Genomic DNA, 14,295 nt, shown 5'->3' with positions numbered 1-14,295 from the left:
AGAAGGGGCTGCAGCACGTTACTCCATACGAGCTACGAAACACTCCCGGTATCTTAGGAAAACTTAGGGCAGCATAAGGCAAACTCGAGACTTAGTAAGGACCAAAAGCTACAGCTATATTCTACCGAGGACGAGGCATCACTAGTGGAGGAAGCACCGCTACCTTGCGGGCCCCTGCGCCGCTTGGGTGTTTGTTAAATAAAGCATCCAGGGAAGTCCCAGAAACAAGAGTTTCCTAAAAGTTTCTTTAATTATTCCAAACCCTTCAGACTTGCTAAAGGCAGCCGGTGTTTGGTGAAAACACATGGCCTCTGCGTGATTTTTGCGAGTTTAAAAGGCAGAAAAAAGATGAAAAGCTGCAAGAGTTAGAGCTGCTGCCGCTTTGAAGGGGCTGTCTCATGAGGTGCCACAGCCCGCCCTGCTCCGAGAGGGACCCGCTGCCCCCTCGCCGTGCATTCGGTGGCTGCCCCCCCCTCCCCGCAGTCCCGCCCCGCCCCGCCCCGCCCGCCCCGCCGGCCCCGCGCCCGGGCCGGCAGCAGCAGCGGCGCGGCGCGGGCGGGGAGGCAGCGACCGCAGGTAAGGCGGCGGGCGGGGCGGGCAGGGGCCGGCAGGGACCCCCGCGCCGGCAGCATCCCCCCCTTCGCAGCGCCCCCACCGCCGGCCCCCCGGGACCCCACCCGGCACCCCACCCGGGACCCCCGTGAGAGGCAAGTGTCAGTTCTTGCTGACCCCAGGCACCCGGGAGGCGCCGGGGAGAGCCCGCGGAGAGGAGCGGGAGATTTCCCTGTGGTTTCTGCCCCTCGCTGACCTGCCCTGGTCCGTTCCCTTCACACAGTGTCGTTCCCTCCCCTGGATCCGTGTCGTTCTGTTGGTACCGCCTCTGCATGCCGCCGCTCGCCTTCCTCCAGCTCCCTCCTATCCAACCTGGGCAAAGTAATATTCCACCTCACCAGTGGCATCTTTTGCAGCCTACAGGTTGAGCAGAGGTCTTTTTATATCCTGTTTTCAGCTTTGCCTGCAAGTGTCCAAAACTTTGAGAGATCTTTATCAAACAGAAATCCTTAATTCCGTTTGGATGGTTTAGTGAAGTCCCCCAAACTCCTTAACGGAGACTGGACTTACAGCGCAAGGGGAATGGAACAGGCTGGGAGGGGAAAGGGGAGGAGGAAGCTTCGTTTCTTCATTCAGAAACTGGATGGAACAACCCTGAGAAAGGAGGAACGGCCGGCTGCACTCTTTCCGTGACATTCAGGAGAAGGTCATGTTCCATTTCAGCCTGAGACACAGGACTGACTCACTGTCCTTGTGTTTCTGAAAAAAATCATGAACCTGTTCTAACTTTTTCTGTTCTTTAGGGAAGAGCCCGCTCTACCCACTTACCTGCTTTGTGTTTCTACAGTGATCAGGAGGGAAGGAAAATACTAAATCATGTCGGAGTTCTGGCTAATTTCCGCCCCGGGAGATAAAACAAATCTGCAGGCATGGGAGAGAATGAACACAGTGACGTCTAAATCCAACCTGTCCAGCAACAGCAAATTCCATATTCCAGACTTAAAGGTAAATGAGGAAGGGGTTTGTGTGGGGGCGATGCAGCAGCATTAGCCAGGGCTAAAGACTTTTGGGATAAACATGAGATTTATCTTTTGGGATAATATGCAGAGAGTAGAAGTAGTTTGCAGCCGAGGGATGAGTTGTGTTCAGTCAACTGAAAATTGATTAGAGGGAAGGAAGCCATTGTGCGTGAAGCTGACCTTCACACTGGAAGGATGTGTGTATAAGGAGCCAAGATGACCAGTTAAATAACTGACCTATTGCGTACAATGTACCTTTTGCTCCCAGTCATGAAAGTCATACAGCGTTGCACATCTCGGATTGCTAATGCAAAGGGAGTAGCTAAGTATCTCAAACCGTGCCGGTAAGACTTGTGACAGAGAAAACAGTGCTATAATGTACATTACTCCTTGGGAAACGGACGTATGTGTGTATTCAGCTACGCTACCCAGCTTCATATCATCATATAACTAGGAAGCGTATTAATCCATTTTTTTTTATATATATCTTTGCATTATTTAATCCTTATTTTATAAGATCTGCACCTTATTTTTATTTCACTTGTGGCTTTGAAAAATCCAAATATGCTGCATTGAAGTCAATGGAGTTACCACAGAAGTAGAACTTGGTTCCCAGGGGGGGTTGCCATCACACATCACTCAACAAAGCTACTCTTAGTGCATCCAGGATGTGGCTTTAACCCAAAAAATTCATTAACTGTTCTGACTTGAGCTATCCTGATTACATAAGAATGCAAGTAAAAGGGGAGCATGGCCTGTTCTTGAGCAACAACCCACTGAGTTGTCACATGAGTGTTTCAGACTGGGAATGTTGGTTTTTGCATGTGTACCTGAGATTGATGTGATTTTTACCACCTATGGGCCTTACCCAGCCGGTGTTGGTGTGAGTCTGCTTATGTCAAAGAAAATAAAGCATTTGCAGTGTCGGCAGATGCAACCAGTCCATTAATATTCTGCTAATTTTTCTATGTAAAATTTGTTTCTTCTCCTTCAGCTTGACCCTTCATAATGTTGAGCTGGCAACATTACAAGAAAAGGTTCGGCAATATCTTGCAATACCATAAGCATAAGATTGTGACTGTGACAGAGTCATACAAAAAGCAGATGTTGAACTTGGAGGAAATGGCTTTGTGAGAGCCTTAGTCTTTGGTAATAGCAAAGAATGCAAACAAGGACACCTTTTTGGATAAGTGCTGCTTCCCTTGGTTCACTCCATACATCAGATGTGTTTGATTGTATATTTTGTGCATTTCTAGTCACTATTTTATCATGTAAAAGACCAGTCTATGCTGCTTGATGATACAGGAATGAAAACAGGAAGGAAGACACTGACGTGGAATCTTGAGACTACACATACGTTTTTTCCTTTATTGGAAAAGGCTTTTTATGCCCTAGGTCTCAGATAAAGGAATTGCTACTATTTTCCACTAAGTAAATAAAGCTTAGCAGTTTGAATTGGCAGAACACAAGTCGGTGTCCCTAAGACTCTGCCAACAGAAGCCTTAGATGGGCTTGTGCATCTTTCACTTACTTCTTATCTTTTGCACAGGTGGGGACACTGGATGCTCTTGTTGGTCTGTCAGATGAGTTGGGAAAACTTGATAGCTTTGCTGAAAGGTAAAATAAATCTTATTTACTACCTACAAATGAAAACCAGACATTGTTTTTATGGGGCGATATGTCCTTGCGTTCACCTCAGTCTGACCCTGTTCAGCCCGGACTACAGCTGGACTAAAGTGGATAGGCTTTGTTTAACCCTTGTGTTGCCATGGAATCATCACAAAGAAAGGACCATTCCTTCAAATCTGGATTAATTGAGCCAGTGATAGTTTTGCCTGCCCAGCAGTCTCTTTGAGTGGCAGTACTATGGGAGCTGTTTCTCAAAGGGAAACTGCTAGAAAAGGTGGGGGGTTTCTTTGGTTTTTTTTGTTTGTTTGTTTGGTTGGTTGTTTTTTTGTTTGTTTGTTTTTGTTTTAAAGAACATCATCCTGCCCCATCCAGAAACTTAACTTAATAAAATGGCATTTGGAGAATATGAAGTCCTCCCTGATCTTATCTTACTGGAATATTTCTCTTGAGCCTCTGCCCCTTTTCAATCAGATAAGGAGTTCTGTGGAGTAAGTTCTTCTGAACAAAATCCGGAGCTCTCCCTCTCAGACTTTTAAACTCCTTGAAAATCAAGATCTTGACTCATATTGTATAAAATCTACTTATGCAAAGATTCACATGATCTCTTTGCTGATCATTGCCCATATTGCCTTTTGGGCCAAACTGACCTGGGTGTACAAAGAATAATAACCATGGCAAGCTGAGAAAAGGCCGGGTTGTAAGATACTTCATGGCACAAAATAGACTTTGTTGCTGGAGCAATGAAAGTGCAAGCTGCTGGGATTTTTTGGTTTGGTTTTTTGTTTTGGTGTTGTTCTTGGTTTGGTTTGGTTTTTGCTTACCTCACATATACCATACATATAGTTTTGGTCTTGGTCACAGAGGCATGTGTTAGCTCTGGGGCTTTTTGCCTTTTTTTTTTTCCTCCAGGCAGGACTGATAAGGATTTGCTTGTCTAAATATGCTTGATACTTTCAAAGATTTTGTCAGGCAGTTGCAAGCTCATACAGAAGCACTGATATAAGCTGTTTAAATCTATGCTAGGCAGTTTGGGTAAAAGTAAGTCTGCTAGAATACCTTTCTCCGTAGGATTTTTTTTTCTACCTCACTGGTGCTACAGCAGGGCTTTATTAGGATGATTTGATTGCTGCGGGTTGCACACAACATTGATCTTTCTAGAATCATAGAATATCTTGAGTTGGAAGGGACCCATAAAAACCATCAAGCCCAACTCCCTGCTCCTCACAGGACTATCTAAAACTAAACCATATCACTTTTTTCCAGGATTTTTATCAGGACAGAGCAACTTAGCGCTTAATTCATCAAGAAAACCTCCTCCATTGTGACCCTCACAAAAAACCTGCCCCAAATTCTTTGTGAACATGTTCAGGTCTCAGGTTCATACTGCAGGTTCATACTTCATGAACTGGGGATGGGGCAAATTTGGGGAGAGACAGTGCCAATACCTGCTGTCTGTTCTAACGGAAGGTGCCTCTAGTCAGGGCAGCAGAGAGGCAAGCAACTGTGTGATCTGGGTTTGAGGGCTGCCAAAAATCATGCAGAACTGTTTCTCAGAAGGGCTTAGCTATTTCCCAGGTTTGTGAGGAATTCAGACTTCTGAAAAGCTGTCTGGAGGACCCGTGTAAGATCACAGAGGGTAATCTTGAGTGAAATGTCAATATGAGCTTCCTAGGCTCACCCTTTGTCTTAACTTGACAACACGGTACAGCTCCTTGTTCAAACTATATCCCACTTTACTCCACTAATTGTCTCTTTAATGCCCGTAATGGCACATACTGTATGACAAGCGATAGGCACCGAGCACAGGGGGCAGTGAGGCTCTTCCACCGTAAGCTGCTGAGGTAAGGACTCTTCCTGCTCATCTCGTTCACCTACCTAATTATGTACCCAAGGAGGATCAGCAAGATTTAAAAACAAGAAAAATGTGTTTAAAAAAATAAGGAAAATGTATTAGAGTAGTAGCAGAGAATAATCAACACAGACCAAGTCCCCCAAGGACATACAAAAGCATTTTGTGTTAAACAAATGCCCAGGGGTTTAAGTCTAAATAGTGATTTAGGGGTTAAAATGCCAAACGTTTGCACTTCGTTGAAGTAAATGGCATCCAGAGGGTTACAAGCCTGTTCAAATGACCTGAGCATTTATTTTCCAGCTCCTGTGAAACAGCTACCTGCTGAACTGTTGCTAGATAAACACAACTGCCAGGAAAGCCAGGCAGCGCAAACCTGTCAGCACTGCCTCCTGCCAGGACAGCAGAGAAGGGGCAAGAGTTTGCAGGATCTATTGTTTCCACATACTTTTATTACTTATTTACGCAGGGAGGCAGAGAGTTTTTCCATGTCACTGTGTGGTAGCATGGAGCTCGCACAAGCTGACTGTCCCCTTGGTCACTTTTACCCGGGGGTTCTCCTGGGTCCTTGGTTGGCAGAGCATTCTGCAGTGGCCTCAGATTGCAGGGTGTTTGCTCCTCCTGGTATTTTGGAGGTCTGGATGGTAACACCCTTTAATACATAGTATTATTTAATTTTTTTTTTTAAAGTAATGATATTGCAACAATTTCAGAAGCAGAATGTGAATCTTTCGAGACATAATAATAGGCTAAATGGAATTATTCTCTTTACAGGTTTTTATTACTACTTCTCAAGGCAGTTTAACTGAAACCCTCTCCTTTTATAACACATCATTTGAGCATTAACATTTGCTGAAGGTGGGATTCATCTCATCTAAAGGCAGAGGTTTAAGGGGTGGATGTGAAAGCTGCTTGCTGTTCAGTGTCACTATAGTTGATGGGGCTTCTCTGGGGGTCCGATTGCTCTTGCTTGCCTCAGACATCAGTGGTATGCAGGGTGTGTGTCCTGTCTTTGCATGGGGAATGTATTGGATGAGTGAATCCCACTTGCATTTCACAGGATGCAAGGCAAGGCACAGAGACTAAGGCAGGACTGGCAAATATTGCTCTGGCCCAGTGTGTACATGCTGCCTGCAGGGACCTTGGGCCGTGTGGGCTGGAAGGGATCCAGGCCTCACCTGGGCAGCTAGGACAGTCGGCTGAATGAGAACACATACCTGTCCCACTGTCTATACCTATGGAGAGAGACCAGAGCTCCCAGCTATCAGGTTAGCCCCCAGCTGCACTCAACAGTAATGAAGGCAGCTCAGGCCCTTGGCAAAGCAACTGGTTTATATACTTTCCTCTTGGCTGCTTTCTCCATTATGCCCTTAGCCTCCTACTATACTGTTCTTACCAGCTTCTCTGGAGTCCTGTCTTGTTCCAAGTTCCTCTGGGCTCCCTGGACATCATGAAGAGGCTGAAAACCAGCTGTGTCTACAAGCTGAAAATTGCAGAAGTGCTTGGCAAGGTCACAGCTGATGGGGAACCGCTGTGTGGATCCCTGCACTGCCCCTGGCGCCCGAGTGTGGGCAACATGCAGCATTCTCCAGCAATGCTCAGCTGGCATTGGGTCTCAAAGTGGCTGAAGCTGGATGATGGAAAACTGCAGAGTTCTAAGAGGGCTGCAAACTAGAGCACAATGGTATAGATTTCTCCTATAGGCACTCTGAATTGTGCCTGTCCAGGGACATGAGAAGAATGATTTGGGTTGGAAAGGACCTTTAAAGATCATCTAGTCCAACCCCTGTGCCATGGGCAGGGACATCTTTCACTACACCAGGTTGCTCAAAGCCCCATCCAACCTGGCCTTGAACATATCCAGGGATGGGGCATCCACAGCTTCTCTGGGCAACCTGGTCCAGTGCCTCACCACCTTCATCATAAAGAATTTCTTCCTTATGTCCAATCTAAATCTACCCTCTTTCAGTTTAAAACTGTTGCCCCTTGTCCTGTCACTATAGGCACTGGTAAAAAAGTTTCTCTCCATGTTTCTTATAAGTCCCCTTTATATATTGGAAGGCCACAATAAGGTCTTCTCTTCCCCAGGCTGGATGACCCCAAACTACAGGAATTCTGACTACTGCATTCTTGGCAGCATCAGCAATCTCAGCTTTTTCCTCCCCATCACAGGACTGGAAAACCTTTCCAAAGACTGTGAGTTTCTTCACAGGAATGGAGATAGATGAAATCTTTACCTCTATGAATTACTGCTTTTAAATGGCCCATATATCTGCTTTGCAGCACATCAAATAAAATCCTTTTCTCTGATGCTCTCATGGTATCTCTACCTGGCCTGGAGTCCCTTTCAGTCTCTAGCTCATCTGCAGCTGCAGTAGTCTCTCCTCTGTAAGGAAGGAAAGGGAGAAGCCACCTGCCATTATGCTCCATTCCATGTGACCATGCCAAGGATTATGTCCACTTCATGTCTCTGCCAATTTCATGATCAGGCAGTTACTTTTTAGCTGTTGGTTTTTTTTTTGGTTTTGTTTTTTTTTTTTTAAGAAGTTGTAGTCAGCCTGGAATGGTTAGGGAACTGAAGGCCAAATTCTGTGAATACTTCTGAGTACAGAAGGATAATAGAACAAGCAGAAGGGCTCTTGGCCTGTATGAGATAGGTACTTTGGCTATGGCCAGGAGGATCTACAGCTTGAGGGACTTGATAAACCTATTTTTTAAAATAAGCAAAATATAAGTAACTGTGTGGAGACAATGTTCTCCGGGAGAGGTTCTGTTCAATTCACTTCTCAATCAGGCAGAAGGAGGATTTGAATCTCCCACATCTTTAAGGAATGTCTTGTCCACCATGCTAAAAAGAAGAGAGGAATAGTCCCCTAAAGAAGGGGAAGAAGGAAATTCTCCCTGCCAAACAAGAGAACATTTTTGGTTTCCCCTCAGCAAGCCCTATGGGTTTATTTAGCATCCCATGGAACAGTTTTTCAGCCAGTGTTAGTATGTATGTAGCCTCTTGTTCCTCCAACACATTTAGAGTTTTAAACATGGGTTTCTTGCCTTCTGGTTTCTGCTATGAGTATCATGAGTGTACAGATGAGTAAATCTCGATCTTCTGGAAGTCTAGAGCACTGGGGAGATAATATTAAATATGTGTTTGCGGAGGTCAGTGTATTTAGAAATAAGGCATTTAGTTCTGCAATATACCATAGATTGTTTATCATCATTTGAATTGCAAATTAACCTGCCTTGCTTCCGAAGTGTTTTGTTTGGGCATCTCCATGTTTATCAGATCATTGTGGCAACTGTTTTGTATTAACTTTGTTTCTTCACTAACAAAGCTTCTCTTGTTACACCTAAGCATAATGAGGAAAATAGCCCAGTACATAGGAGAAGTTATGGAAGACTCAAAAGATAAAGTCCAGGAAAATCTTCTGGCCAATGGAGGTAGGTGCTGTGAATGTGGATATTTTAATGCATTGATGCTGTCTGTGTTTGCTTCAGAGTATGAATATGTAGAATTGAAACACTCATACATTAGAAAGGACAACAATCAGCAACATTATTTTAAGAACACATCTAGCCTGCTCCCATTTTTCTCAAAGTTAGCAGAAGCTTTATCTAGTGCCAACTTTGCTTCCAAGATGGTGTTCAGTGTCTAGTACTGAACTAGGTTTTAGCACCAGAAGTGAGGAGTGAAAAGGAAAGCAGGAGACATCTTTCTTCACTCCTAAAATGACCTAGCACCCTTCTGTGCCCTGTATGGGCTTGATCTCTTACAGGCAGCTAAATTTTGTATTTATTCTGCATATGCAGAATCATCATTCTGTATGGCTGCATGACATCTGTCAAGTGATCTACCTTCCCTCCCACAGTGGTGCGATAGATCACAATTGTTAACTGTAGATTTCTGTCATCACAGGTAGATGTGTGAGGCAACAGCTTCAAAACATGGAGCTGGGGCTGGATGCACAAGGTCATGCCAGGGGTTGGCAGGACATGCACGTGCTACTTCTGTTAGGAGGAAATGCCTTCGGTGTTGTCCTGGCCTGGCTGGCAGCAGTTGTGTGGCAGAGAAGAAGAGCAGGCAGTGATGGCAGGAGCACCTCTGACATGCCAGAGGGCCATGGGAGCCCATTGCCTTACTGTATGCTACTCTGCAGCATCTCTAAGTAGTCAGTATGGTGTTTTTATAACGTCCATGAACTTATTTTCCCACTTTATTATCTAGTATGATACTAGAGTCACCATCCCTGGAGGTATTTCAAAGACGTGTAGATGTGGCACTTTAGGGCATGGTTTAGGAGGCATGGGGGTGTTGGGTTGATGGTTGGACTCAATGATTCTAGAGGTCTTTTCCAACCTTAATGATTCTATGATTCAAGGCCCTAAAGGACAAAATTAACGTTTAGAAACTGATGGCTCCTAGATCTCTGCATGTTGCATTAGACCCTGAGTGTGTTTCAGAGCAAATTCCTCCCCAGCTATCCTAGAGAAGTACAACAAAATTGGATGTGTTACACATGCTGATTACAGGCCTGTAGAATAGTGCTTTCAGATAAACTGACAATGCACACTCCATCACCCTTTGAATGTCTGCAACGTTGTACTTCAGATCTGTATAAGTAAAGGATGGGGAGGAAGTTCTTTTGGAAATGTCCTCCTTGCATGACATAAGACAGACATTGATGAGTGCAACTGCTTGACAAATACAATAATCCCACTTACTGTGTTTCAGGGCTAAAGGATAAAATGAAATGTCTCAAAAGTATGTTGAGGATTGATGATTGCGGTGTTGTTACAAGCATGCATTTGTGTGTATTAGTGCTAGAGACAAGTCTTGGTCTGGTTGTAGAGATACAGTGATCAGGTTACGATGGATTTCTCAAGTGACAATCTCGTAGCTTGATCACGATATCCCTATGACTTGAGAAACAACAGGTTTCACTTATTTCCTTTGTTTCCTCTTTTTACACCATTTTCCTTTCAGCTCTTTATGTGTTGTAATAGAAGGCTGTGGAAATTACTTGTATGTGTTAATAATTTCTGTCCTCTGTCTGTATTTGGTCATCGAAAAATATCATTAAGACATTAACTTTTCCAAGATTATTGACTGCATCTTTAAAAATTGAGTCATCTTTAGTATATGAGGATTCCCCTGATATATTCCAGGGTCATTCTTCATAAGCAGCAGCAATTTTGCTGTATGAATTCTTCCTCCTCCCCCCTCTGGTTAGCAAAAAGACCCTAAAGCTCGAGGTTGTGAAAGCAGGAACAAAATTATAAGACGAGTTCTTGCTGCACGGTCCCATTTAAGACTATTACACCATCCCAACTCAGATTTTAAGTTACACTCTCCAATTTTTCTGATTTCATCTCAGTTTTATGTATCCCTGACAGCAGTTTAGTCCACGAACTGTTGAAGATGGTGGCTGTGTGTCTAACAATTGTTTGGTTATAATTGTGTGAAGAATAACGCAAAGTACTAGAAAATACATTGCTTTTAGTTAAGTGAATATACACACTACTTTCTAGTGGGCAACAGTCAGAAGCAGCCATGTGGAGATGTCTCACAGAAGGGATACGTGTGTTTGTGTAATAAAGGGAAGTTTAGTATATCGTGACAGCAGGAAATGCTTTCTTGCTTATGATAGAATAAAAAATATGAAATGTAAGCAAAGCTTTTCTTCAAAGACTTGGACCCAATTCTCTTCCACTTATAGTAATGTTAAACCCAAATGAATTTTAAAATTCGGTGCGGTGCAATAACTTCATTCTTTATAATGAGCTCAAAATAGAGCAAAATGGGAACCGTAAAGATTTTGAAGAATCAAGTATTTTGAAGGGAAAGTATTTAGCATTGCCTCTTAGAGCTGGGTGAGTAAATCAAAGTTACAATAGACTCAGGCTATGGGGTTCCTGGGCAGCTGTGAACCTGCTGGGGTAGGTAGGAAGCATCTATCCTGGATGGGCAGCTATGTGAAGTCTTTTAGAAGTGACTTGACAGGTTCCATAATGAGGGGTTCCATTCCAGGAGCATCAGGATGCTTGGACTGCTTGGCATTTTAAGCTCAGTTCTGCTAGTGTGTTCGCAGTAGTTTGTGCCATCCCTAAGATCAGGCTGCACGAAACTGCACCAGTGCCAGAGCACTGCTCAGGAGTGAACTTGTGAAATGGGCTGAGAACTCATGCTGTGCTTAACTGCCTAACATTTGAATTCTGCTGAGATTCAGGGAATGCAAGGATAGAAAGGGCATGTGTAAGCCTTCAGGGAACTTCCATATCTCCTCAGCGATACATAGGTCAGTGTCTGTCTTTAAAGAGCCTGTGAATGCACTGTTCCTCTGCACAGCCCAGTAACACCCTGCTCTTTGCAGCTTTCATTCCCATTGAATTTAGCAAAGCTTAAGCAAGAAAGCTTGGGACAGAGGCAGCAGGATGACATTCTTGTGTCATGTACCCCATGCTGAAAATGCTCCGTGAACTTTGTCACTCAAGTATTTTTGACATCCCTACCTTCCCCCCAGAGACCATGAGCAAGCACCGCCGGAGAACTGCGCACGCAGGAGCTGTGTGATAGCTCTCCCTGCCTTCTGCAGTTTTGCCTTCTTCCCACACACTCCCTGTGCAGGAAAATTTGCTCGTTCCTGATCAGACCTTAGCAGAAAGGGTTGGATCTTTGGCTCATGACTCCTGTGCATTGGATATGGGGGAGGTTTACACAGCTGTGGTTTTCAAAAAAAGAAGAGGGGTATACTGTCATGCCAGCGCTCTCTGCCTCCAAGGCAGTTCATCCATTGATAAGAAGCCTGTTTCCTCCTAACATAAGACTTTCCATGCTTTGGAAATCTAATAAGGTAAACTGACTCTGTTGTGGGGTGAGAGAAGCCCATGGAAAGGATAGCGCTCTCCTGCCAAGGGTGTTTGGTATCACATGGGACAGAGTAGTACCCTCAGCCTAGTGGTATGGCAATTATACAACTTTTCACATTCCTTCTTGTACAGCTTAGTTCATAAAGTTTTCCCCACACCCTGGAAGTCCAGCCCACAAGAAATTGTCCTCCGACCTCACTGTGGGAATGAATTAACTCTCTGGACAATGTAGCAAAGAGCACTGAATGGCCCCAGCACGCCCCTCCTTTTACTTGGCACCTTCAGGTTGTTTTGCTCCCCATCTCCCCAGAGCAACTTCCCAGATATTTGCTATGTTTACCCTCCTGGTCTGGAAGAAAGCCCACGCTGGAGGTGACAGTGCCTCTGGCTTCTTTGTCTAGTCATTGGGACCCTGCCTGCTGCCTTCCTCCAGCCTCCCTGACCCACAGGGGACAGTCCCAGCCCCGCTGCTTGTCATGAGTTTATCCCATCCCATACAGTTGCCAAAGAACACTATGTAGGGGTGTGTTTGGTATCCTAAGGGCTCTCAGGACTCAGCTGAGGCACAGAGCTGTCTGATTTCATGAGCTGCTAGAAAAGAATTGTTTATTTGGTACCGTAATGTACAAAGCCTTAATGTTTTCTGATGTTAAGGAGCCTTGGTCTTCAGAGTGAAACAGCACAATCCTGTTCTAGGAGCTGGGTGTCATATGTGTCATCTCCCCTCGATTCTCGAAGAAGCCATGGATTCCCATGGTCTGGGGGTGCCTTATTTTGTGGGGCTGCATGCACAGGGCCTTGCATGAATTTCTGTTGTTGGATGCTGTGACTGGATTTATCCATTTAGAGAAATACTGTGTAGCTTTATGCGAGATGGGGAGCTCTGTGTGCAAAGTCAAAGAGAAATTAGCCATCGCACCTGAATTTGTTTGATTTCTCATCAGCGCTTGACTGAATCAAAGACAAGTGACATCAGCTACACTCTTAATACCTTTGATCAAACTCTCAACAACCCTGAGTATTACTGCTGGTCCGGGGCACAAAGTATTTTTCTGATAGCTCTTGCTGGGCTTAAATTCAGGCATCTTGCAATAATCAAGATTGAGGTTATGTGAAGCTGTTTCTGCTGTAAAGAAGAATGCTGCACATTGCTGTGTCCTGCTGATACAGCTAATTTTACAGTAATGCTTATTCTATACTTTTATGTATAATGCAGAAAAGATTTCTGGTTCAGTTTCTAAGTTTGGGGATGTTTAGAAAGGTGATTAGATTGAGCATATGATCTGTGCAGATTTGATGTGGATCAAATGTATAGGAGGATTTCTATGAGGTGGGCTTCTGGTTCACACCCACCGCTAATGTTAATCAAAATTATACCTAGGCTATTGCTGGGGACTACTACCCAAAGTTTGACCTGCCATCTGGTAAGCTGTCTGCTTTAATGCATCTCTTTGCATTTTCAGTTGACCTAATTAGCTACCTGACACGGTTTGAGTGGGACATGGCCAAATATCCCATAAAGCAGCCACTGAAGAATATATCAGAAGCATTAGCAAAGGTAAATTGTAATCCAAATTTTAGAAACATGCCAGCATGGGGAAGCATGTCTGTTTGGTAGTTTTTGGTCCCTCCTCTCATGGCAGTCAGAGAGAGCTTTGTCTTTGGTTTGGGCAGGAGCAAGCTCAGAAGCACATGCTCTGCACTGAAACATTGACATTATTTTAATTTCTACTATAATAATAATAATGATACATACATATATTTAAACCTATTCAGTCTGTAAATATATGGCACTTTACCACATGCACTAGAATATATTGATGTGATGTCTGCGCTTTAATCCCCTTCACTGCAGTATTTTATTGTTTTTATCTACTGCATATTATTCTCCATTTTGGAGTTCTTTTGCAAGATCATTGGCCTGACATTAAATCAAATGCTTTGCAGACTGGATGAATTATTTACACTGCTGGTCCATTCAGGAAGGCATGATGTGTTGTTCAATCTAGATAACAAATGAAACCGTGAACATGCTCCTTAGGTACAGCTATAATACACAGAGCAACAGCTAACTGCATCCAACTTTCTGCAGAGGCCTTTGCCACGGGAGCTCTGGTACTGGCTCCCTTGGCCACAATCAGGTGGTTTTACAAGGGGCTGGCAGCTGTGTCCTTGCATTAAGGTGCAGAGGTAGTGGGAGAGGGGTGAGGACACCACCTCAAGCACCGAGTTGACTCACTTTTTTTACTTTGTTTTAGCAAGTGACTCAAATAGAAACAGACCTAAAGACCCGATCAGCTGCATACAACAACATTAAAGGAAATCTGCAAAGCCTGGAAAAAAAAACTGTGTAAGTATAGATATGCCTGTTCACATCTGGAA

General features: G+C 44.2%; 1 protein-coding gene across 2 annotated transcripts in view; it reads left to right on the top strand.

Moving 5' to 3' along the window:
* Positions 1 to 497: 497 nt before the first annotated feature.
* The window catches only part of ATP6V1C2 (ATPase H+ transporting V1 subunit C2), a 21,087-nt gene continuing 7,289 nt past the window's right edge, over positions 498 to 14,295 (top strand). Inside the window, exons 1-6 of one of the 2 annotated variants that reach the window (XM_075086822.1) lie at positions 498 to 576; positions 1,400 to 1,557; positions 3,121 to 3,188; positions 8,402 to 8,487; positions 13,377 to 13,471; positions 14,172 to 14,263. In XM_075086822.1, the coding sequence (XP_074942923.1) occupies positions 1,429 to 1,557; positions 3,121 to 3,188; positions 8,402 to 8,487; positions 13,377 to 13,471; positions 14,172 to 14,263 (470 nt within the window). In that variant the 5' untranslated portion in view covers positions 498 to 576; positions 1,400 to 1,428. Of the gene's footprint in view, positions 577 to 1,071; positions 1,259 to 1,399; positions 1,558 to 3,120; positions 3,189 to 8,401; positions 8,488 to 13,376; positions 13,472 to 14,171; positions 14,264 to 14,295 lie in introns of those variants that run through there. The other variant, XM_075086823.1, reaches the window with a different exon arrangement.

This window comes from Phalacrocorax aristotelis, chromosome 3 (genome assembly GCF_949628215.1).
Source record: "Phalacrocorax aristotelis chromosome 3, bGulAri2.1, whole genome shotgun sequence".
Classification (NCBI taxonomy): Eukaryota; Metazoa; Chordata; class Aves; order Suliformes; family Phalacrocoracidae; genus Phalacrocorax; species Phalacrocorax aristotelis.
This window is presented reverse-complemented; position numbering and strand designations above follow the sequence as displayed.